Here is a 26,736-nt window from a genome sequence, read left to right on the forward strand (position 1 = left end):
TTTCCCTGTTGTATATTAAAGGCTTTGGTAATATTCTGGGTGCAGGACACCAGTTCTCCAATTCCTTTAATTATTTCCCTTAGGTATCTCATATTTCTTCAATAGGCTATATTGTTATCCCATTGGGGATCTTGAGGAGGGAATTTCTGTTCAGCTGCAGGGACGTTTTGACTAGGGGGGTTCTCACACTCCCAAAAGATCATAGCAGCCCTACAGATCATGCTTCTTTCCTCTTCTGAAAAGAGGTTGCCTAGGATGTACATTAACTCGGCCCAAGTATACAAGTGGAGTCCTAAGAATTGATCAATTTGATCTGCTACTCCATACGGATCATCTGAGAGTGGTTTTAGTTCCCTTTTTAGGCTTCAGACTTCTGAACTGGTTAAGGGGACATTCACAAAGCCAATGCCCCCTCCTCCTAGAGGAACTTCCCTTAAGGGAAAAAGGTTTGCAGCCAATCCTCTAGAAGGTAGCCGGGAAAGGGAAGTTTTGGATATCCTTCTTACATTGTTCTATCTCATGTTGAAGCCTTCCTAAGGGAGGGCTGGGGACAGCCCCAAAAGTCAGGGTTATCAGGGAGGGAAATAACAATGTGAGTTAGGGAAGAGTTTGAGGCAGCTGCAACTGCTGGAGTGGGAGGGAAGTTAGTAGTGTTTGGAGGAGGAAGTTGGTCTATAGGAGGGGGAGGGAAGTTTGGTGGGGGAAGGTGGTCTAAGGTGGCCCACGTGTTAGTGGACTTTTGGGGTGAGGGATATTAATTTCTTGAGAGGAAGTAGTTTCTGGCTTGTGTCCTGTAGTTTTATGGACTAGAGGAGGACAGGCCCCTGCCACCAACACAGGGCATAGTCTATTTCCTCCTGGGAGATAGGAATTTTGTTATTGACATACTCTATTAAAAGTTGACAAATCCCTTCCTCACTAGACCCAAACTTTGGCTAGAAGACTGAAGGTTTGAGGATAGGTTCTTTTGTCCAAATAAAAAAATCAATATTTTATCATTTGCTGCTTTTCCTTATGTTTAGTTCTTTCATTATCCTTCCAACACTTTAACATGAGACCTAGAGGGCTATCTGAGTGTATTTTATTGTCCATCTTTTCCTTTTTATCCTGTCTTGCTTGGGCTATTTCCCATCCTAGAAGTTTTAGGTGTTTCCTGAGTGTGACCCCTAAGTGGGGGGTCAATATCTCTTACTAGAGATTTCTTGTACCCTCTACTCTAGAGGCTCAACCCCCTTACTGGAGGTTTCTTGCACTCCTTTGTTTTTGCTTCATCCACCTCTGGCTGCTTCCCCAGAGTGAATTTAGGTCCTCTTAGCATTGGCATGTTTGTGTAAACCCCATGACAGGAATCCACCATAAGCCATATGAGGTGACCTCGGAACTGCAGATCAGGATCACACTTGCTTCGTGCTCAGTTGTGCAGCTCATTCACACCTTTTCAACCTCCAGGATGCCCTGACTGCCAGGAAATACTTTACTGCCCCTATGGTTTGTCTTACCATAGTCTGTGCACAGTTACCTGGTTGCTGCAGTATTTGTAGGCCTTTTCCTCCCACATTGCTGACAGTCCTGGTTTATTCATCACACCGGGTGGGGCTCAATTCCTTATTCCTGAGGCCACTGCAATGAGGCAGTGGGACACATCTCCTCATGACAGGGGGTCACAGACCCTTCCCCAGAGGAGAATGGGATCCCTTATGAGCCCCCAAATTGTTAGAAATAAATGCTCAGTGCCACAAAGAAGAACCAGCACTCAGGCAAAAAGTTGTCTCAGAATGGCAATTTACTTCTGCAGAACAGTGCTACCTGCATCAGCCACGATTGCAAGAGCACACCAAACAAAGGAGAAAAGGGGTTTTTATCCCTAATTCCTGTTTCTCTGTCCTTTCCCCATTGGCTGCAGTTGGACCTCACAATCTAAGCTATCCAGATTGGCTAAGACTTAAACTTCTCCAAATAGGGTAAAAGACTTAAGCTTTTCCAAATGGAATAAATGCACAGTTTGCAAAGGGAGGAGGGGAGGGAGAGACTGTTATTAACTAGGCAGAAGGGAAGGCATGTCTAGGCATGTCTGGGTGCAGCAAGGTGGGAAGGGTTTGTCACAGAACAGAGAGAAAAAGGAAGTTTGAAACTTTTTCCAAATAAGGTAGTGAGATGAGGACTTTGAAGGCCAAAGCAGGGAGAAGGGCTAATTTACAATCTTACAACTTATAACAAGAGAGTTAAGTTTTGAAGAGGAACTCAGTTGTTCTAACACCAATATCTAGTCCCATCTCTACTTCTGTTAAGGGTATATAAGATATCCAAGTTATCAGCAGTGAATCTGTACAGGTTTGCAGCAACCTCAATTCTTGCCTCCTCAGAAAAAAAAATTTGAGGGGCATAAGGCAGAAAAAGAGACCAAGGCAAGTCTCAGAACAGGAGTGGAAGTTTATTTAAAAGCTTTAGAGTGGGCACCAGGTACAGTGACTCACACCTGTAATCCCAGAATTTTGGGAGGCTGAGGTGGGTGGATCAGCTGAGGTCAGAAGTTCGAGACCAGCCTAACCAACAAAGTGAAACCCTGTCTCTACTAAAAATAGAAAAATTAGCTGGGCATGGTGGTAAGCACCTGTAGTCCCAGCTACTCAGGAGGCTGTGACAGAAGAATTGCTTGAACCCAGGCAGTGGTGGTTACAGTGAACTGAGATCATGCCACTGCACTCCAGCCTGGGTTGCAGAGAGAGACTCCATCTCAAAAAAAAAAAAAAAAAAAAAAAAAAAAAAAAAAAAAAAGCCTTAGAGCAGGAAAGAAAGGAAAGTATACTTGGAAGAGACCCAAGCAGGTGACTTGAAGGACAAGTGCCCCACTTAATCTTGATCCTGGGACTTTATAAGATGGCCCACTTCCAGGGTCTTGCACCCTTTTCCCATGATTCTTCCCTTAGGGTGGGCTGCCTGAATGCACATTGCCCTCCTTACCCTTAGGAAGTGAGCATGCACAGTGTGTTTAAGAAGTTGTACACATGCCCATCTGAGGCTTTCTTCAGTTTTATGGCAGAATGCCTCTGGAAGGTCATACTCCACCACTTTGTTTTTTAATGAACATGCCCAGGCTCACTTGCTCATTTCCTGTGATTTTACTGGAAGCTGATTACCAATCTCAAGTATTTTCATCTGTTTAGGAAGTTGCCTCTCTTAGGTACCTGAATTCAATTAACACTTTAGTGTGGCAGCTTGGACCATCAGGAGATTGTCTCTCCCTGGCACTGATGGCCAAGTTATCATTTTTAGAGGGGCAGTGTGGTTAACTGCCCAACCATCACTTGACTGTAGTCAGACATTCCTGGTGGGTAGGTGGTAGGGCCCTCTCCTGCCCCACTCATGCCTATCTAACTACCTGTAATGATCGCCCCCTCAAGAGCCCAAGACCCTAAATCTTGGGAGGAAAATGGATGAAACTCAGTCTTTTGTAACTGCTTTCTGCTGACAGAGGGGTGGTGGTGGTTCTGTGGGTCTTAGCCTCTTGCTGCCAGGGCAGGAGGGTGACTCAGTGGGTTGGCAAAAGTGGTATCCAGCCAGGTCCAAGGGAGACAGGGGCAGAATTTTTCCTACTTTCTGTCCATTGATGAGCAGTCTAGTGGTCCCCTGTAGAAGGGTACCTCTTGAATATTGAGAGGACAGTATCCCTCACTGAGGACCATCTGGAGCTTGATGGTCTGGGGGTGAGAGGAGACAAATTGGCTTTAGAATTTAGAAGACCTGAACCAAAAAGGTGCAAAACTAGGAGAATAACAAGTGGTCCTAAAAAGGAAAGAACTCAGGAGAACCATTTCCAGGCTTCTTCCCAATCTAATCAACCCTGAAAGACAAGTTCCCATAAATGGAGGCTTGATTTGGAAGTTGTGTGATGTTGTCCTGTACTTTTCACAGTTGGTTTACCCAAAAGCAATACTTTTCTTCTAAGGCTAAACAAAGTCCTCCTTGTGCTGCCATTAGCATATCTAGTCCTCAACAATTCTGGAGGGAATGCAAATTAATACAGCCACTCTGAAAAACAGTATGGAAGTTCCTCAAAATACTAAAAATATAACTACCATGAGATTTACTAATCCCACTACTAGGTATTTATTCAAAAGAAAGGAATCAATATGTCAAAGAGATATCTGTATTCCTATATTTAGTACTAGACACAATAGCCAAAATATGGAATCAATGTAAGTGCTATTAATATATGAATGGATAAAGAAAATATGATACACATGGAATATTATTCAGTCATAAGAAAGAATGAAATCCTGTCACTTGCAGCAACATGGATGAAACTGTAGGTCATTAACTTAAGTGAAATAAGCCAGGTACAGAAAGACAATTATTGTATTTCTCACTCATGTGGATGCTAAGAAAGTAGAGCTCATGAAAATAGAGAGCAGACTGGTGGTTATTGGGGGCTAGAAAGGGAGGCAGGAGGATAAGAGATTGATTGAGTACAAAAATACAGCTAGATATAAAAAATAACAAGACATAGTGTTCAAGAAATCAGTAGGGACTATAGAAAACAATCTACTGTATATTTCAAAATAGCTAGAAGGGAATAATTTTAATGTTCCTAGCATAAAGAAAAGAAACATTTAAGGTCATGGATATTCCAATTATCCTGATTTGATCATTATATATTATACGAATATATCAGAATATCACATATACTCCAAAAATATATACATCTAGCATGTAGCAATTTTTTATGTAATACATTATTTCTCTGGGGTATTTGTTTTTGTGTCAAAGGGAATTATAAGAGCAGAGGTGGAATATAAGGAGAAGTAAAACTCTAGGTTCTTGTTATAACCTTTCCTCCTGGACAGATTCCAACCTTCTACACCCCACCTGACATAGGCTTGGAAATTATCTTTCAAGGCTAAATAATATAGATAGATAAATAGAGAAAGATATGTGATAGCAAAAGAGATATATAATTTCTAAACAATAATATCTGAGGAAACAAGTGGGTCAGAAGATAACAGCAGAACAATGTATTTATACAGGGTTTGTGTGAAAAGCTTACCTGTGTTGTCAGGATTCATAGAGAATTATATACTAGGTAAGTTCACATGAGACAGGAAAAGAGAAACATAAATCAATATTCTTACCTCCTATCTGCTTGGTCTTGTTCTTCTTTTATTATGCTGGGCCTTGGGATGGAAATTTCAGAGAACAGAATCTATCATAAGTATCATTTCCTTCTCTGTCTTAGGACAAATACACAAATCTGACACCCCTAATTTAGTATATGTGTCCCCATCCCCTATCACAGATTTGGTGGAATTAGTAAATAAATGAGCAATTCTCATTCTTGAAAACTTAAGATACATCTATGTGCAAAGAAAGAGTTGCATGATACATAAAGCCAGAGGACATGTCTTATTCAAAGTACTTAATAAAAGGAATTGGACATAAGGATGGATTGGTAAATATAAGTTAAAGAATATACATACCGGCTTAGGTGGAAAAATGATTTTCTAGCAAGCATAGGTGTCTTACTCAGAACCTGCAGCCCTGGAATGTTGCAAACTTCCTAACACTGAGTGTTTCATCAGAAGCTGGACACCACCAGTCAGAATGAATGAAGGATTCCTATGTCAGGTATACTGTTGGCCCTTACCCAGGTCCCGAGTGGATAGTTCACCAAATTCCCGATGACTAAGAAAAGAAACTCAGATTTTCAAAGTCTTCTCTTCAGCAAATGAAGTTGGAAGCATTTTTGTGTCTTTCGGTGAAGTCACCTGGAGACCCATGGGTCAAGACACTGTCAAGTTACAGATAGGGGTGAGGGCACTGTGAGGAGACAGCACAGTCAGCATGTTCAATCCACAGGCTACCAGAGGACACAGACCCACTAGTCCTGAACAGACTGGTGGCTCTGAGTTTCAGGATATCATTTTTTTTTTTCCCAAGGAAAAACTAAACATGAAGATCCTGGCAGCCATGCACATCCTACCATAGCCTGTCCCCAACTCCAGCAGACAAGCCAACCCATTCTTTCTCCACCTCACTCTCTACATATCCTTTCTTAAGAATACTCCCAAGATGCTCTCATGGATTTGCTTGGTCTTGACACCATAGATTATGGGATTGACCATGGGTGGGAAGAGCAGATAGAAATTGGCAAGGAGGATGTGGACATGATGGGCAGCATGGCGGGCTACACGGTGCATGACTGAAGAGATGACCACAGGTGTGTAGAAGGCTAAGATGGCACCTATATGAGAGACACATGTACCAAATGCCTTGTAGTGGGCCTCCTGAGAGGCAAGCAGTAGAACTGCCTGAAGAATAAAGATATAAGACAGGATAACAAAGAGCAGGTCCAACATCACAATAAACATGGCCACAGCAATGCCATAGATATTGTTGAAGCTAGTGTCCCCACATGCCAGCCTCACCACAGCCATGTGTTCACAGTAGCAGTGGGCAATCACTGGGCCTCGGCAGTAGTGGAAGCATCTCAGCAGGAAGAGGAGTGGAGTCATTAGTGTCACAGCCCGGGCCACAGCAGCCATGCCAATCTTGGTGATGAGGGACCCAGTCAGGACCTTGGTGTAGTGCAGTGGCTTGCAGTTAGCCACATAGCGGTCAAAGGCCATGGCCAGCAGCACTGCTGACTCCATGATGGAGAAGGAATGAAGGAAGAACATCTGGGCCAGACAGGCAAAGAAGTTGATCTCCTGATCCCTGAACCAGAATATGGCAAGCATTTTGGGCAGTGTTGAGGAGGAAAGGACCAGGTTGATGGCTGCCAGCATGGCCAGAAAGAGGTACATGGGCTCGTGGAGGGCTGCATCAGCCTGAATGATGAGAAGGAGGGTGCAGTTTCCAAGCAGGGCCAGAGTATATGCTGAGCAGAAGGGGATGGAGATCCAGATGTGCAGGTGTTCCAGGCCTGGAATCCCCATCAACAAGAAGGCAGTTGGATGTGTTGAAATGATATTGGAGGCTGACATGGCTCCTGGGAATTATCTTCCTCCTTATCTGCTTCCACAGGGCCCTTCCAGAGAATATTCAATATCAGTAGAATTACAATGCTCACATTCAAACTGTGATCATTCTTGTGAGAAGATTAGTTTTTATCCCCATTTTCAGACATTAACAGAAATTAGAAAATAATCATATGTGTCATGAAATATTATGCATGATCCTTGCCCTTAAGGTGCTTATAAGGTGCTCGGGACATTTAATTCAAATAAAGCTAGTATTACAAAGCAGCCTTATTGAGAAATCAAGTGGAGGAAGAACCTTTTGTGGCCTGCATGTGGCCAAAAGCAACTTCGTAAAGAGTATAGATTGCTGCTTAATTCAAATCATACCCATAAACATTTACTGTCACTGTCTTCCTATTGCCTTCCAACTCAAACTACACTCCCAATTATGAGTTTCTGCCCTGAAATGTCAATCTTGGTCATATGAAAAATAAATGTAGTTAGCACTTTCTAATAATTCACTTCCCTACAAGTTCTTTAGATTTTTTTTTCTAGCAGGGGTTTCGTAGGTCCTTATTTGACACTCAGAAATCCCTCCAACTAAAGCCCTACCTCCAGGTAACTTGAGAACATGAGAAGTCAAGCCCTTTTGTTGTTCTCTTTCACCTAACTGCAGTTTAACCTTCATCTCTACATGCTTCTTCCTTCCTGGCCTTCACGACATTCAGAAGAGATGCCCCACACTTACCTTTTTGCAAGACTGACCTATTCCCTTCACACTATTTTTCCATCTGGGATCCTTATCATTCTTTTTCCACCTTCTGTTGTCATTTCCCTTGAAAATGTTTAAACATTTCCTTCCAATATTTTTGACCTGTGCCACCTTTTTTTTTCAGTTCCTGCCTAAAAACTTTCTTTTGAGGATTTTGAGATCTTTTAAAACACTTAGCACAAATCTGAAACAGTGCTCGGTAAATGTGGACACTTATGAATTGAGAAAACAAAAGATTAAGTCACTAACAATCAGAACAGTTGGAAAACGTCAAAGATGAAACTTGAGCTTTGAGAACTCTGGTTTGCTGCCTCCCAATCCAATGTCTTAAATCACTACACTCTTCTGCTTCTACCTCATTGCTTCCTAGGAAGTATAAATCCAGCATATTCAAGTTAACAGAAATATAACTCAAACTCATTATCATGATATAGGAAAAAAAATTAGAATCTAAAGACTTGGGTTTAAGTAATGATTGAGCCATCAGCCTACCAATAGAAACTAGCATTAATCACTGAAATTTTTAAAGATTTAGGTTCCTCACCTACAGAGGAAGGCATAACCATATCTTCCATGACAATTTTACTGCTTCATCATGAGGAAAGATAAAATCATGAGAAGAGTCCCTGTAAACTGTAAAGCATTATAAAACTGTTATTTGTCATTACAATATTTCCCCTCCCACACAAATCTGCCCCCGTTTTTAAAATGTTTTTCTTGACATCAGCACAATCCTGCATTCCTTGGCCTTATATCTCCCTCCATCTAACACCCGCAACTGTTTTCCTTCATAGCAACATTTGTTGAAAAAGTTGAGTAATTCATTCTCTACTTCCTCATCTCTTAATTTTAAATTCCTTCCAATCTAGCTCCCATCTCCTCTACTCCCCTTATATGATCTTATCATTGCTTATTTATTCCCCTCTCTCTCTCTCTCCTTTTCTCTCCTCTTTTTGTTCCCTTTTTATTCTCATACTTCTCTAAGTGCTCTCTGAGGTGGTAAAAATGCCAAGAGAAATCAATATTCAGGGAATACTCAACTGTCTAGCTTCTACTCTGAGTTCCCGACTAGCATATCCTACTTCCCACTGGATAGCTCCACTTCGAAGTCTCAAAATAGGGCCAAAACAGAAATCTCTCTCCACAAACTCTTTCCTCTCCATGACTTGCCCATCTCAGTATGTATTATTACCATCCATCCCATAGCTAGGTCAGAAACCCAGGGGGCCTTGATTCAGTCCCCTTCTTCATCCTTTATATCCAATTTCAAAAGGCAAGTGTGATTGACCTATATGTTCCAGTCCCTACTCTTTTTTGTGTGCCTTGCCAAGCACTCTTATTTAAGTCACCATCATCTTTCATCTGGACTACAAAAGTCTCCTAACTCTTCTCAGTGGTATGGAATCTTGTACCCTCTATAATAATTCATTCTCTGTACTGCACCCAAAAAGGCCATTTAAGAAAGCAAGTTCTATCAGGCAAGGCCTTCACTAAAGCCTTCATGGGCTACCATTGTACTTAGGATGGAATGCACATTCTAACTCTGGCTTACAAGATCCTGCGTGGTCTGGTCACTACTCACTTTTCAGCCTCATCTCTTCCACTTCTCCTTTCATTATTCTCCAGGCATATGGCCTTCCACAGATACTGGAGCTCATGGAGTTCCTTCTCAGTCAGTGACTGTGGCCCTTGCTTGATCCTGCCCCTGAATTGTCTCATACTGTTGTTCTTCTCTCGATGCCCTGTGCCTTCCATAATTGACACATCATCATCTCTTTCCTCTGTCAGTATAAAAACCTCCTTAGTTTTCTACCCCTGCTCACCTCATCCACTACAGTGTGACAGACCACATATTTTATTAGTTTGGTGCAAAAGTAATTGTGGTTTTTGCCATTACTTTTTATGCAAAAACCTCAATTGCTTTTGCGCCAACCTAACACTTCCCTGCTGAAAACCACTTATAGGATCTCATTGCTACAAGAAAAATAAAAATCACTAAACACTTGTGAAAACCTATTCCTGCCTAAATTGTTGGCCTTACTCCTTTTGGTCCCCTAAATATTCATCCTAGGTTCAACTACACTGGGTTATCTGCCATTTCCTGAAAGGGTAATGTTTGTAGCTCATACTGTTTGTCTGGAATTCTTTCCTCTGTCCCCTTTCATACCTAATCAAGATCCTGCCACCTTCTTGGTGAAGTCTTTTCAGACTCTTCCAGGAAGATGTTCTCAGTCATTTCAATGAAGATTCGCTAACGCATTGAATCAAATAGCACAATGAGGGTACCATCTGTGTTACCTCTGCATGTATCTAGTAATTCATCAGGCCATGAATTCTTTGAGTACAAAGGCTGTGACTTTATTCACTTCTATATTCAGACTTTACTGAACATGGTTGATACTCAATAAGTGCATTTTTATTTTTAACCTTTCTAAACTTTTAGGTTCAAGGGTACATGTGTATGTTTGTTATATAGGTAAATGTGTGTCATGGGGGTTTGTTGTACAGATTATTCCATCACTCAGGTACTAAACCTAATAACCAATAGTTTATTCTTTCTGCTCCTCTCCCTCCTCCCACCCTCCACCTTCAGATAGGCCCCAGTGTCTCTTGTTCCCCCTTTTGTGTCCATAAAGAACAGCACTAGGAAAAGAAAAGTGCTATTTTAAATGAATGCACGAATGATTCCCTTCCTGGAGAAACTTACTCCTTCCTTCCCACTGCATGGTGTACCACCCTCTGATCCAAACTGAGACTTACCTCCACAGATGGAAAATTCTATGAAATTTCCCATCACTTTTTGTTACCTAGGTCAGAATAAAAGCCTCTTGTTAGAAACTCTTCCTCAAAGTCTAACTTATATCTGTGCATTTTCTCCAGGACTTAGCTTTAGGATGGACGCATGGAAGCCTCATGATGAAAGGACTCTTTTGTGTCTTTACCACAACTATAACCCATATAGGCACTTGCTATTTCTTGAATAAATAAAAGAATGTCCTCTTATACATGTTGTCACCCTTATCCTAAGTGAATATGCTTCAATTCCAAACAGGGCTCCCCGCTCCCTGAGTGGCCTCATCTCCCTTACTCCCGGTGTGTTCCTGCTGCCCACACCTGGCCCTCGCATTTATTTGTCCTCAATCCCACAGCTTGACTATTCTGTTTTAAAATGCCTGAGAATCCATCAACTTTCCCTCTTTCCGGTGTCCATTCAAAGGTACCTCTAATTCCATTCACCATCTGACTCTGCTTATCTGGTCTTCTGCCCAACACCCTGGAACCTGCTTGGCATGAGTGCTTTGTCCAGTCCTTACATGTCATCGTCTTATGTTTGTTTCCTGCCTTCACAGCCAAGATGTCAGCAAACAACAAAAGGAAGACTTTGTCTCCCCCAAAAGTGCATGGGGACTCCATACCTACAGAGTATTCAATCAGTGCTCTTATCTACGTGGCAGGCCACACCTGTATCCTGAGAGGGCCTTAGAATGATGGGTTTGGGAAACTGAGTCCCCAAATGGTCATGGAGGAAATAAGCAGCATATCTAGTACTAAATTTCACATCTCCTCACCCCTACTCCATGCATTAGATTCTCATAAGGAGTGCACAACCTAGATCCCTTGCATATGTAGTTCACAGCAGGGTTTTTGCTCCTATGAGAATCTAATGCCTTGGCTGATCTGACAGAAGGCAGAGCTCAGGCAGTAATGCTCTCTCACCTACCGCTCACCTCCTGCTGTGCATCCCAGTTCCTAACAGGCCATGGACCAGTACCAGTCTGTGGCACAGGGGTTGGGGACCCATGGTCTATAGGACTACTATAAGACCATGCTGCAAAGATATAACTAGTTGTTGCTGAAAACTTTAATAAGTAAGTGTGCCTGACCTGTCCTTTCTACCTCCTTATTTCAGCCTCCTCCTTTTTATCCTGGACTATTATAGCAGCTATGACTTAGGTTGGGCCAGAATGTGCAGTAGGATGGAAGTGACTAATATGGTCTGGGTCTTAGCTGAATGCTAAGGTTTTCTGGAGGAGGTCCCTAATGTACAACACAAAAAGGAGTGCATGCCTGAGAGGCAGGAAAGTTGTTCCTCTGATAATGATGACATGGAGGATCTGGAGCTTGCAGAAGCAAGTATTTTGAGGAGGATTGAGAGCTCTCCTGTTAGACATATACAGGGATGAGAATGAGAGAAGAGAATTGGGAGATAAGGTAATGACTGAGATGAAGATAGGTTAGGTTGTCTGAGCATAAGAGATCTGCAAGAGCTGGATTCTGCTCTGTGCACTCCATGGCTCAGCTTCCTGACCTAGCCTATTCCCCTCAAATATTAAACATTCTTCTCCCATCAGGTCTCTGCTCTGCCTTTGGATTCTCCCTCTAGTGATTATTATTTTCAGTCTGATTTCTGCCATTATCCTGGTTGTTCCTGTTTTCACTACTCCCCCAGCTCATATGCCCTTGACTTGCTCCAGCCCCAGGAGCCAGCTGATTCCAGCATAGGCACTAGTCGTCTTGTCCCTAGTCCCATCTGTGTTAGCTGTCTCACTGTGCCCTCCATCTGCCTGGTCTTCCCCTTCCACCATTGCCCCAATTTGTGCTCACCCCTCAGCAGGAAGCTCAATTCATTTGCCATGCGCTTTAGGGAAAACTGCTGCAGTTTTCCTCTTTTAGAGAAAGTTTGGGAAAGAGAGTTGGAAAGGGAGGGTCTGGCTATATCCTCATAATCAGCTACTCTTTTCCCAAAAGAAAAAGGAAACAGGCCCTGTCTCTGAGGAATACTCTGAAAGGGTCCCATGATGAGCCTAGTCTCTTCTCTGTGGCCAACTCTAGGAGCCTTCTCTGCTTCAGGCTCCGGTCTTCTGGGATTCCTGCCTCTGGCTTGCTACAGGCCCTACTCCCTCACCATTCTGTGGTATTCGATCATGCCTCTCCCTCGAGGCAGGATGGAGTGTGATTTCAGTAATCAGTGTGCCCTTCTCCACCCTCTCCTTCCTTCTCCACCCTCCCCTTCCTTCCCTGCAGTGCAAACTGCAAAATAGAGCCTCCTAAGAATACACAAGCAGCTGTCTTATGGGTATGCTTTCCAGTTGTGACTCAGAAAAGTGGAGTTCAGGCAAAACTTGGTCAAGGTTATCTATTCTTTGTTTTATTTGGAGTTTGGATGTTTTTGTTTGCAGACAGAGCTGTGAGTTAAGGTAATAGGTGACAGATCTAGGTTTGTCTCAGCTTGTGACCTTGACAAGGCACTTAACCTCTCTGTTCTTTGGATTGTTTCTTGTTGTGGGGACAATAATCCCAGTCCTTCCCACCTCACTGGGTGGGGTGATCCAATGAGATCATTGAGGAATAACTCTCAATGTTATTATTGCTCAATTATTAACCATTAATAATACCAACATATCAATAAATCCTCTTATCACTGGTCTTAGAGCTTGCTATTCTTCTGCCATGGTCCTGAGAAAGGAAGTTGGTTTTTGCAGTAGCCTCTAAGTCCTTTAACCTGAAATAACTCTAGATGGGAGCCCAGTAGCTCCTACTGAGACTGTATTCTGGTCACATTCCCTTTCTTCCCACAGAGACACACAAATCTTCCATCAGTTATCCTAACTCTTGTCCCTCAGAGACAAGGACTTGCCTCTCACACCTGGAGTCTCCAGAACTTATTGGGTTGAGGTGGACTTCTACACAGGGCTTGCACTGTGAAAATCTGAATTAAGTTTAGCAGACACAGGCTACATAGAGATGGTGATCCAGACTTGAAGTTCACAAGCTTATATTAGGAACATCATTATGGAAGATACCAGGCTGTGTTAGGGAAAGATTGAAGTAATTATATATTTAATTATTTTGAGAAACCACCATATGCCATTTTCCATAATGGCTACACTATTTTGCATTCCCACCACCAGTATACATGGTTCCAACCTTACCACTTCCTCATTAACACTATTTTCTGGATTTTGATCATAGCCATCCTACTGGCTGTGAAAATAGTATCTCAATGTGTTTCCATTTGTATTTCCCTAATGATTACTGATGTTAGGCCTCTTTTCTTATTGCCCATTTGTATATCTTCAGAAAAATGTTTATTCAAGTCCTTTGCCCATTTTTGAATTGGATTATTTGGGGGGGGGTATTGTTGTAGGAGTTCTTTATATATTCTGGATAGTAATACCTTATTAGACGTATGCTTTGCAAACACTCTCCTATTCTGTAGGTTGCCTTTCTACTCTCTTGATAGTCCTTCCATGAACAGAAGTTTTAGTTTTGATGAAGTCCAATTTATTTTTCTTTTGAGGCCTATACTTTTGGTGTCATAACCAAGAAAACATTGCTAAATCCAAAATCCTGAAGCTTTTCACTTATGTTTTCTTGTATGGGTTTTATGATTTTAGATCTTATATTCCATCTTTGATCCATTTGATTTATTTTTTTTATATGGTAAAGGTCCAACTTCAGTCTTTTGCATGTGGATATCCAGTTTTCCCAGCACCATTTGTTTGAAAACACAAATAATGAATTCTTTTTGTTTTTTCCACAAGTTATTGGGGTACTGGTGGGATTTGGTTATATTAGTAAGTTCTTTAGTGGAGATTTGTGAGAACCAGGTGCACCCATCACCCGAGCAGTATACATTGCACCATATTTGTTGTCTTTTATCCCTTGCCCCCTCCCACTCTTCCCCCTAAGTCCCCAAAGTCCATTGTATCATGCTTATGGCTTTGCATCCTCATTTTACCCAACCCCATTTTACCCAATAGCATTTGGCAGTTGAGCATTTCCCAATTCCTGGTTTCCTGAACAACAACATCTTGCAGGTTTTCTTTCTTCCTCATTAGTGTTGTCTTCTGCTGGCTAGTTCTTTTTTTCCTCTCCTTTGAATCTCTTCTCTTTGTACACTAACTTGTAGGCATTTTCATCATTTTTCATGGTTTTTAACTATCTACTCTTTGATAACTCACAACTCTATATCTTCAACTCAGATATCTCCCTTGAACTTCAAATTGGTAAATTATTTTTTCTTTTTTTTTTTTTTGAATGGCATGCCTGTTTTATTTAATTTTTTCTTTAAAACACTGAAAGTGTGGTCCTGTATCAGCAGCATTACCTGGGAAGAATTCACAGGCTCTCAGGCCCACTCCAGACTTTTTATTATTATTATTATTCTTTAAATTCTAGGGTACGTGTGAGCAACATGCAGGTTTGTTACATATGTATACATGTGCCATGTTGATGTGCTGCACCCATTAACTCATCATTTACATTAGGTATATCTCCTAACACTATCCCTCCTCCATCCCCCACCCCATGACAGGCCCCAGTGTGTGATGTTCCCCACCCTGTGTCCAAGTGTTTTCATTGTTCAATTCCCACCTATGAGTGAGAACATGCAGTGTTTGGTTTTCTGTCCTTGGCGATAGTCTGCTCAGAATGGTTTCCAGCTTCATCTATGTCCCTACAAAGGACATGAACTCATCATTTTTTATGGCTGCATAGTATTCCATGGTATGCATGGAATGTGCGACATTTTATTAATGCAGTCTATCATTGACGGACATTTGGGTTGGTTCCAAGTCTTTGCTATTGTGAATACTGCCACAATAAACATATGTGTGCATGAGTCTTTATAGCAACATAATTTATAATCCTTTGGGTATATACCCAGTAATGGGATGGCTGGGTCGAATGGTATTTCTAGTCCTAGATCCTTGAGGAATCACCACACTGTCTTCCACAATGGTTGAACTAGTTTACAGTCCTACCAACAGTGTAAAAGTGTTTCTATTTCTCCACATCCTCTCCAGCACCTGTTGTTTCCTGGCCTTTTAATGATCACCATTCTAACTGGTGTGAGATGGTATCTCATTGTGGTTTTGATTTGCATTTCTCTGATGGCCAGTGGTGATGAGCATTTTTTCCTGTCTGTTGGCTGCATAAATGTCTTCTTTTGAGAAGTGTCTGTTGATATCCTTTGTCCACTTTTTGATGGGGTTGTTTGATTTTTTTCTTATAAAATTGTTTAAGTTCTTTGTAGATTCTGGGTATTAGCCTTTTGTCAGATGGGTAGATTGTAAAAATTTTCTCCCATTCTGTAGGTTGCCTGTTCAGTCTGATGGTAGTTTCTTTTGCTGTGCAGAAGCTCTTTAGTTTAATTAGATCCCCCTGTTTGCAGATGACATGACTGTGTTTAGAAAACCCCATCATCTCAGCCCAAAATCTCCTTAAGCTGATCAGCAACCTCAGCAAAGTCTCAGGATACAAAAATCAATGTGCAAAAATCACAAGCATTCCTATACACAAATAACAGAGAGCCAAATCATGAGTGAACTCCCATTCACAATTGCTTCAAAGAGAATAAAATACCTAGGAATCCAACTTACAAGGGATGTGAAGAACCTCTTCAAGGAGAACTACAAACCACTGCTCAACGAAATAAGAAGACACAAACAAATGGAAGAACATTCCATGCTCATGGATAGGAAGAATCAATATCATGAAAATGGCCATACTGCCCAAGGTAATTTATAGATTCAATGCTATCCCCATCAAGCTACCAAAGACTTCTTTCACAGAATTGGAAAAAACTAATTTAAAGTTCATATGGAACCAAAAAAGAGCCCACATTTCCAGACAATCCTAAGCCAAAAGAACAAAGCTGGAGGCATCATGCTACCTGACTTCAAGCTATACTACAAGGCTACAGTAACCAAAACAGAATGGCACTGGTACCAAAACAGAGATATAGACCAATGGAACAGAACAGAGCCCTCAGAAATAATACCACACATCTACAACCATTTGATCTTTGGCAAACCTGACAAAAACAATAAATGAGGAAAGGAATCCCTATTTAATAAATGGTTCTGGGAAAACTGGCTAGCCATATGTAAAAAGCCGAAACTGGATCCCTTCCTTCCACCTTATACAAAAATTAATTCAAGATGGATTAAAGACTTAAATATTAGACCTAAAACCATAAAAATCCTAGAAGAAAACCTAGGCAATACCATTCAGGACATAGACAGGGGCAAGGACTTCATGACTAAAACACCAAAGCAATGGCAATTATTTTCTAACATCTATTCTTACCTAATATACATGTCCAACTTTACAGGACCAAAACAGAACTCTGGTTCCTCTCTCCCTCCACCCCTGTAAACCTACTTTTCTCTTCATGTTTCCTGTGCATTGAAGCCCTTCCCTTTACTCAACTTCTCAGATTGGAGCCTTCCTTGAAGCCCATCATATTCTCATAACCCCACATTGAATCAATCTACCAACAAATCCTATCAACTGGACCTTCAAAGTATATCCCAAGTGTAATCACTTCTCATTGCCTCCCTGCTGCTACTCTGGTCTAAGGCAAAATCATTTCCTGTGTTGGCTATAACAATAACTTTTGTAACAATAACAACTCTTTTATCCTTTTCCCTTACATCAAACCCGGAGCAGGTATTTTAAAGTTTAAGTCACTGTATAACAGAACCCTGTTCAAAAGCTTCTAATAGCTTTCCACCACAGATCAAACAAAATTCAGTCTTCACCATGGTTTACAAATACCTTTTTTGTCTCTGGACCTTTGCTGCCTCTCCTACCATCTCCTCCTAGTCACTCCAGTCCAGCAACTGGGGGCCTTATACTGTCCCTCAAATTCACCAAACACATTCCAGAAATCAAGGCCTGTATGTCTGTTCCTTTTGCCTGGAGCACTGTCTTCCATACAGCTGCATGTCTTGTTCACTTGTTTCATCAAGATTTCTACCAAATGTCACCTTCTCAGAAAGACCTATCATGACCACCCTATCTAAAATTGTGTCCCATGTCATTTTTCTGTCTTATTGTCCTGTTTTTACCCACAGCACTTTAAAAATTTATTTTTCATTAACAAATTGTATATGTTTATCACATACAACATGAGTTTTTAAATGTGTATACATTGTGGAATGGCTAAATCAAGCGAATTAACATATATTACCTCACATACTTTTCCATCTTTGTGGTGAGAACGGTTAAAATCTACTCTCTTCATAAGTTTCAAGAATATAATACACTGTTATTAACTGTAGTTCCCATCTTATACAATAGGTCTCTTAAATTTATTTCTTTTCACTGAAATTTTGTCTCCTCCAACCAACATTACCTCAATCCTGACACCCCCACACCCTGGGAACTACCATTCTACTTTCTCTACTTCTGTGTTCAACTTTTTTAGATTCCACATCTAAGTAAGATCATGCAATATTTGTCTTTTTGTGCCTGACTTATTTCACTTCACATAATGATCTGCAGATTTATATATGTTCTCAAATGACAGAATTTCCTCCTTTTTTAATGCAGAATAGTATTCCACTGTGTGTGTGTGTGTGTGTGTGTGTGTGTGTGTGTGTGTGTGTGTGTGTGTGCGCGCGCGCATGCCACCACATTTTCTTTATCCATTCATCCATTGATGGACACTTAGACTGATTCCATATCTTGGCTATTATGAGTACTGCTGCAGTGAACATTGGAGTATAGATATCTCTTCAATATATTCCTTCAGATATATATCCAGTACTGGGATTGCTAGATCATATGATAGTTCTATTTTTAAGTTTTCATAGTTCTATTTTTAATTTTTTGAGGAACCTTCATACCATGTGCCATAATGGCTATACTAATTTACATTCCTACCAACCATGTGCAACTTCTCTATACCATCTCCAATGCTTGTTATCTTACAACATTTTAATAATAGCCATTCTAACTTCATAGCACTTTAATGCTGTAGTGAACATCAGTGTGAATATATCTCTTTAACATTGTTTTAGACATACACCCAGTTCTGGAGTTGCTGGATCATACAGGTAGTTCTACTTTTAACTTTTTGAGGAATCTTTATACTATTTCCCATAAAGGCTGTACTGCTTTACATTCCTACCAACCATGTGCAAGGATTCTCTTTTCTTCATATTCTCTCCAACACTTATCTTTCATCATGTTGATAATAGCCATTCTAATTTCATGGAACTTTTCAATATCTATTTGTCATGTATTGATTTTTTAATGCAAATGTCTCCTATTAGCATAGACATTCCATGAAACAAGAACTTTGTCTTCCTTGCTCAATATGGCATTCCTAGCAGTACTTAGAGAAATACTGACATAGTGGGTGCTCAATAATATTGTATAGGATAGTTGTTGTTGGCTGAATAAAATGTGCCCCCATAGTATCCTAAGTTAATGCTAAACATCTATGACTGTCCCTGAGACCCATAAAAATAATGGAGAGCTGAGGCTTGGCTCTGATCATTGTGGAGCTGGCAGAAAATTTAAATCATTTCATGTATCTGTTTTGCCACTTTAGAATCAGTTGAGTCCCTGAAGAACCAAATGGGAGAATGATGAAAACTCAGGATCCCCAAAACTTTTCATATTTGAAGTGTCATTTCTCTGTGAGCTCCCAGGGAAACCTATATGTTTGGAGAATAAAGCCTGAACCTTCCTCTTCATCATCTGGGCCAAGTCATTCCTCACTAGGTCTTCCCTTCACCATCTGCATTTAAAGCTTCTTAAAAGCAGGAATATTTCCAAACCTTTATATCTCCAGGACAATAGCAGATACACAAGCCGTCAATGTGTGTTTGTTGACTTATTATCCGAAATCAAGTTTCATATCTGCCCAGACTACATTTGATTAGAATCCAATCTGTTCTTTTGACAGCCTTCCCCCTGTACCTAACATCATCACAATCTTCTTTTAAATGCCAACAGAGAGAGAGATTCGTCCTGGTCTCTGCCTTCACAAAGTCTAGCATGTAGGAATCTACTGATGATTTACCAGATTCTAGGCACTTTAGTAAGAATTGTATATGTGCTATCTCATTTCAATCTTCCCCATTTTTGAAAATAGGGAACAAGAGGCTAAGAGTTGTTACTTAACTTACCTAAGGTCATGCCAACAGTATTTAGAGTGAACTCTATCCCACGAATGGCATTTGATGAGATGCTGCATGGGCAATAGAGAGAAAGGACACACACAGGGTGTCAGAAAAGAATCATGAAAACATTGGCTTTGAATTAGGCTTCAATGGTCCCCAGAAAATGCCCAATGTCCCTTGCCTTCCAGGTTTTACACGTGCTGTGTCCTCTTCCTGGTGTATTCCTCCCTTCAGACCCACTTTATCTTTCTAAACCCTAAATCTTTGACTAATTCTTAATAGTGAATCCCTCCCCTGCCAAAAGAGCCTCTGTCTGTTTTTTAAAGTCTGCATATGTCCCATTGAATTTTAATTGATTTTAATGTCTGTCCATCCTCCAATCGAGACTGTGACCTCCTTGAGAACAGTGGCATGATCCTTCAACCCTATGCCTTAAAATCTAGCATAATCCTTCACATATAATAGATGCTCAGTAAGTGATTGTTACATTTGATAAAATAAGATAAACACTTTTTATTGAGGGCTTAGCAGATACCAGGAAAAATGATAAATGTTTTGTATACATCATCTAATTTAATCTTCACTGCTTCCCTACTTTACATATGAAGAACTAGTGTTCAAAAAAAATTGTTTTTCTTAAGTAAACACCAAGAAGCAAATATTTTATCAGCAATATCCAATATTTTGGCTGGGCCACACTGGAAGTTGTCTTAGGCCACACATAAAATACACTAACAGTAATGATAGCTGATGAACTAAAAAAAAAAGTCACAAAAAAATTTCATAATGTTTTAAGAAAGTTTACAAATTTGCGTTGGTCTGCAGGTTGGACAAGCTGGTTTTAGATGGAGGGAGGGGGCCAGGAGAAAAAAACAAAATTGGTAAAACATTCTAAAATATGTTTCTATGCCAAAAAATCCTTTAAGACTATTTATGCTCAAGGACCTTTCCAAATACCCCACCTACCCACATGGAACTCTCAGGATAGATCTTCTCTGCTATCCTATCCTTCCCTCTCCCATCAGGGCCTGTATTTCCAGCTTTCAATTTGCTGCCTCTTTCCAGCATCCCAGGGGTCTTTTTAGTGTCTTTATCCTCCAGAGAATTGCTACCCTCATGTAGGATGCTAATAATAGGACAAATACCCCAGCTCTTTTGCTTCCCATGCTCTAACCCCTGTAGGACCAGATTCCACTATCGCATCCTGCCTCAGACCTGGTAAGTTTGTCTCTCTGTCTGTCTGGTCTTCTCAGTGTGCCTATTATACGGTTGAACAAAGACATGACTGCCACTAAGGTAATTTTTTCACTGAGGTTGTCTCTACTTCAGATTAAAAGGACTTACAAATGAATCACACTTTTGACCACTGTTTTGTGGCCATGTAGTTTAATTGGCTCTTCAGATAACTGTCTCCCCTAGTAATCGCCATAGTAGCCTATGAAGTAGGAATCAACCTCTCCAGGTTACACAGATAGGGAAACAGTTTGAGAGAGTTTAGGTGGCTTGACTGAGATCACACAGCTGGTGAGTTGTAAAGCTGGGATTTGAATCTGGCTGCCCTTGGGCATCCATGAGTGAGTGCTAAATTCTAGGTTGGTCACTTCCAGACGCTCATGAGCACCTCCAGAATAAAGAACTTGCTCCTTTCCTCATGAGACAGCCTTGTTCCTGGCATCTGAACTCCTATTCTTATATATTTTAGGTAAGGCCTTTCTTATACCAAGTGCTACAATAAATAAGAAGAAAGCAGGGGAATGAGGGGCATGAAGGAGAGTTATTATTCTGGAGAGCTATGTGGAGGAGGCAGGGAGTCTTCCTTGCCTGATCTCAGTAGGCAGATGAATCAGAGGAAAATAACACTAGAGTATAGGCAGAAAAGAGTTCATGGGCAGAGAGTAGAAAGCTTTAAGAGTCTCTAGACATTCACCATGGAGAGGGCTCTGTAGCCATGCCACCTACTCACAGCCTATACATCACTGAATCAGACTAAAGTGGCAAAGGTTCCTTTGAACACGGTGATGATAACCCATCTTCTGCCTTGCATACCTCCCCAGTGCCCTAAAATCTCATCTTGAGTGTTTTTCATGAGGTCTAATTCAAATATTAGTAGGAGAATCAAAAAGTTAAGACCTCCAATGCTCTCACCTCAACCTTGACCTCTTTCCTAAAATCCAGGAATATTATACTCAACATATGCTCTTCCAACTTCATTTTCCCCATCTGTGGAAAGTGGGTGAGACAAGGGGAAATTGTGGTCATTATGCTGTGTAGTTCCAGATCAAGGGTGGAGCAAAAGTTTTTCAAGTAGCAGTTTAAGGCCTGAGAAAATCTGATTCAATTATTAAAAGACTGAGATGGAAGAAGAAAAGAAGGGAGGGAAAGAAAGTAGGGCTGTCTCATTCATGACTGGATTATTCAGCTCTCAATTTTCTCCACAAAGGGTACTGAAGCAGGGACACTCCAAAAACAATGTCTTCCATAAGTGTATGTATGTCCCTGTGTCTTCTGAGTATAGGCTTGCTCATGTATCTTGCACAATAACATATATAGATACACACAATCACAGGCCCAGCCAAACACTGCATTCTCATCAAATGGAACAGTTTTACATGCATCATTTCACAAGTTTCTTCACACTCTGATTTCTCTGTCCCAGACCTTTCAGCTACCATGAAGGCTAAAATCTCTTCTAGGCTTGCTTGGGCCCTGGCTGGATGGTGGAAATTCAGGGAGATATCATAGAAGAGAAAAACAGGAAATACATAAAGGGATGATAAGACAGAAAGGAACAAGATGATTTGCTCAATATGAGAGTGACAGCCACAGTTGACACTGGGATGGAAAGGAGGCATCCTGGACCACAGTTCTTTCCTGCAGATCACATTAGAAGACCTTCCTGCTCCTACCTCTTTCCCCAAAGCAGTTTCCTATGATCTTTGGGTATGGGTAGCTGATACTAAGGATTGCAAGGAGCATTGCATTTTAAGATTAGGAATACAGATGAGCATCACTATAGGGAACAATCGGTTCCACTCTCTCTGTTTCAATTAGCAATTGGAGCACAGTCACATATAATTATATTAGAAGCTCTTTTCTTTTGATAGAGGTAACTTTTCTTTCTACTCTCTCCTATGTTTATTTCTGGTTCTTGTTCTCATCTTTTTTATCTCACCACATCTCCCTCTACTGTCCCCTTCCACCTTTTTTTGTTTAATCTTTCCTTTCTCTCAAATTCCCAATTACTACCTGGTTAGATAAGAAAAAAAATGAGATAAAATATATTTTAAAATGTAGGTGAGGGAAGATCAGGAGGGTGTTTGAAGGTAATAGACAGGAGATATGGGGAGATGTATGGAAGCACAGTACTGTCATTTGGTCAAACTTGGGTTTCCATTTTTGCTTTCAGGGAACGATTCCATGTTCCCAGTTACTAAAATTTACTTCTTACCTCTTTCTTTTATGTACTTTTGATTTTTATGAGAGAAAATGCCTTGTATTCAATCATTTCTCAATGACCTTAACAGATTATTTTTATAGTCAAATTAGCGTGATCCCTACCACTGATCAATTGTGCATGATCACAGCTGTTTCTACCAGCATCCATATAGGACACTTGAGGCAAGTGCAGGATCCTTGTACTAAACATAAGCCAGGCAATCTTACGCCTGTATGAGACTACCAGAGACTCAGCCTATCACCTCTATTTTGCTGTTCCTGATCAGAACCTAGGCTCTGAGCCTCATCTATGGATTATTATAGCCTCAATGGCTTGAAAAATCCATCCAAGATCTCTCCTCCTTCCTATCAATTCCCTTCAGACCTGATCTTTCCATCTTGAAAAGTAACCACATTTGAGTCTTCCATCGAATCTGCCTGACTTTTTATCATTAATATTACTTTTATATTTTCACACAGGCAGATGAATCCAAAGGAAAAAAATATTAGAGTATAGGCAAAAGAGTGCTCACAGGTGGAAGAAAGCTGTAAAATTCTCTAGCCACAGCCTGTCACCATAGAGAAGTTTCTACAGCCATGCCACTTGCCCACCACCCACAGCCTGGACATCATTGAATCAGATAGAAGTGTGAAGGGCTCCTTTGAACCTTGAAGATAGTAACCCACCTCCTGCCTTGCATTATCTCCCAGTGCCCTACCATCTTCCCATCCTGGATGCTTTTCATGAAGTCTAATGCAAATATTTCCTGCTGTTGTTCAGCCATAGCATAAAGATGAATCCCAGTTGCTTCATCTCTCAGGGATTCCTAGGACTCAGAGCAAGGCAGTGAGGTCTTCTCTACCCACCTTACTTGGCCATGAAACCCATAAACCATAGCCATCAGAACCCAACCTCCTTTCTGCTCATGGGAATTCCAGGCCTGGAGGCATCCCACTTTTGGATTGCTTTTCCCTTCTGCTCCATGTATGCCCCGGCAATTCTGGGAAACATGGTGGTGCTGCTAGTGGTACATTCAGAGCCTGTATTGCACCAGCCCATGTACCTGTCCTTCTGCATGCTATCCACCATTGACCTGGTCCTCTGCACCTCCACTGTGCCCAAGCTCCTTGCACTTTTTTGGGCAAAGGATGCTGAGATCACCTTTGGGGACTGTGCTGCCCAGATGTTCTTTATCCATGGCTTCTCAGCTGTAGAATCTGGTATACTGCTAGCAATGGCCTTTGACCGCTACTTAGCCATCTGCTGGCCTCTGCACTATGGGTCATTGCCCTCCCCAGAGTCTGTAGGCAAGCTGGGGTCTGCAGCCATGCTTCGTGGCTTGGGACTTATGACCCCACTCACCTGCTTACTGGCAAGACTGAGCTACTGCAGTCGAGTGGTGGCCCACTCCTATTGTGAACACATGGCTGTGGTGAAGCTAGCTTGTGGAGGAACACAGTCAAACAACATCTATGGCATCACCACTGCCACACTTGCGGTGGGCACTGACTCCATCTGTATTGCTGTCTCCTATGCACTCATCCTCCGGGCTGTGTTAGGCCTTTCCTCCAAGGGGGCAAGGGCTAAGACCTTTGGCACTTGTGGCTCCCACCTGGGTGTTATCCTTCTCTTCTACACACCAGGACTCTTCTTCTTCTACACACAGCAGTTTGGCCAGCATGTGCCCCAGCACATCCACATCCTCCTAGTTGACCTCTACCTGGTTGTGCCACTCATGCTCAACCCCATAATCTATGGCATGAAGACCAAACAGATCTGGGATGGGGCCCTCTGGCTTCTGAAGTGGGGCCCTGCTCAGTCATAAAGTCTTCAACCCCACCCTGAAACCTTTATCTTCTTTGCCCCTCAGCCCTCAGGGGAGACTGGTGGCTCCCAACATGATAGGGACACAGAAACTCATGCTCAATGGTACCCATACTTTGATAAGGAGCAACAGCAAAGTCAGATGGTGGAAGATCTGTCAGGTGTTTCTTACTTATGATGTAGATATGGTTACAAAGCTCAGGGAGCCCCTGTCTAATGGGAAGCATGGCTACCAAACTGTTGATGGCCTCCCAGGGAATCCAATTCTGCATCTGACATTGTTCCTACCTTCCAGAAGATACTGATAAAATAGGAAAGATATAGCTACTGGTCTGACAAGGAGAAATAACCCTCATCCACAGGCAGGTGTTCCTACTCTGATAGGAATACATATATGCCTCCCTTAGCAAGTTCTACATTTGACTGGGGAGAAACACACCCACACCCATACATAGAATCAGGCAGAGAGGCAGAGAAAAGGCACTTAGCAATTAGCCATAGGGATGATAACAACAAAAGTAGGAGAATCCTGGGCAAACTGTCCAATGTACACAAGAATAAGTAACAAGGTATAATGTCAATCTAGGAAGGTTCTCTGGAGTAGTTTTTATCTTTTCACTGAGCATGAAGTATGGGCCAAATATTTTGCTAAAATCTAGGGCAAATTAAGTCAAAGGGCCTCCTCTTGTGATGACTGCTCACTGTTAGAGGAAACACAAGGAGACAGTGGCCAAACTGAATCATACTATTTCAGTTGTCCCTCTGTATATGCGGGAGGATTGGTTCCAGGAACCCCATATAAACCAAAATTTGTGCATATTCCAAGTGAGACCTAAGAACAGAAATATACAAAAAGTGGGCTCTCCTTATTTGCAGATTTTATATCCTGCAATTCCAATATTTTTATCTGTGTTTGGTTAAAAATAATCTGCCTATAAGTGGACCTGCATATTTCAAACCCCTGTTGTTCAAAGGTCAAACTAATATGATTAGGGTAAACACAGAGACCATGGGTGTAAGAACACCAACTTGCTGAGAAGAAATGAGGCCCCAGGCCACACCTCATCTCACCCCATCTCTGTATGCAGGTAAGGCCATGCCTGGGTGCAAGAGCAAAGCCTAATATGAGATGACATCCTAAGTATTTCCTTCTATGCACTGAGAGTGGCCTTGTGCAGATTCCACTAAGCATCAAAGTTCCAGGGAAGGAACCAGGTCCCTTCTTTGGGAAGAAAAAAGGGAACTCTGTCCAATTTGACCTCCTGAGGCAGGTTTATATAAATGAAAACTACAAAATGATGGCAGCCACTAGAGAGCTATTTGGCTCCTGGATAAAGCATTTTAATAATCTTGGAAAGAACTTAAACAGAAGAAGGACTCTAATGGGCTCAGGATTCCCTGGATCCTCAGAACTCCAGTCAGTAGCTGCAGTGGATTAGTTTAACATTCTGTAGTGCACCAACAGAATATACATTTACTGTAGTCTCATAATCATCTGATGAGATAATTACCCCCAACTTACAGGGCCAGAGGCAGAAGATTAGGAAGACAGTTGCTTGCCCAAAAAAGCAAGTACATTTCTAATTTGAAATTCCATGCCTTTTACTCTTGACCAGGTGAGTTCCTATAAATCTAGACCCTAAGACCAAGAATCTAGTAAAAGTCTGATCCAAGGGTGAGAGGATAATTTTTTTCCTAACATCACTGACATTTCTGAGAACATGAAATATGCCAAATGCTATTCTAGGTGTTGGACATATGGTGATTCAGGAAGATAAATTTTTGACAACTTGAATATGGAACCCCAGCAAAACTCCCCCATGTACT

The 26,736-nt window shown here is 41.4% G+C and overlaps 2 protein-coding genes across 2 annotated transcripts; one reads left to right on the forward strand and one right to left on the reverse strand.

Annotated features, from left to right (window-relative positions):
• Positions 1–5,958: 5,958 nt before the first annotated feature.
• LOC129007795 (olfactory receptor 52K2) lies at positions 5,959–7,025 on the reverse strand. The gene has a single exon (XM_054439065.1). The coding sequence runs from the start codon at positions 6,978–6,980 to the stop codon at positions 6,036–6,038; it is 945 nt and encodes a 314-aa protein (XP_054295040.1). The 5' UTR covers positions 6,981–7,025; the 3' UTR covers positions 5,959–6,035.
• Positions 7,026–23,962: 16,937 nt separating this feature from the next.
• Positions 23,963–24,910, forward strand: LOC129007793 (olfactory receptor 52P1-like). The gene has a single exon (XM_054439064.1). The coding sequence runs from the start codon at positions 23,963–23,965 to the stop codon at positions 24,908–24,910; it is 948 nt and encodes a 315-aa protein (XP_054295039.1).
• The last annotated feature ends 1,826 nt before the right edge of the window (positions 24,911–26,736 follow it).

The sequence above is a fragment of the Pongo pygmaeus genome, chromosome 9 (assembly GCF_028885625.2).
Source record: "Pongo pygmaeus isolate AG05252 chromosome 9, NHGRI_mPonPyg2-v2.0_pri, whole genome shotgun sequence".
NCBI classification, from domain to species: Eukaryota; Metazoa; Chordata; class Mammalia; order Primates; family Hominidae; genus Pongo; species Pongo pygmaeus.

Bases quoted from the DNA above. Each gene is read 5' to 3' on its own strand.
- LOC129007793 (XM_054439064.1), top strand. From the start codon at position 23,963: ATGAAACCCATAAACCATAGCCATCAGAACCCAACCTCCTTTCTGCTC.
- LOC129007795 (XM_054439065.1), bottom strand. From the start codon at position 6,980: ATGTCAGCCTCCAATATCATTTCAACACATCCAACTGCCTTCTTGTTG.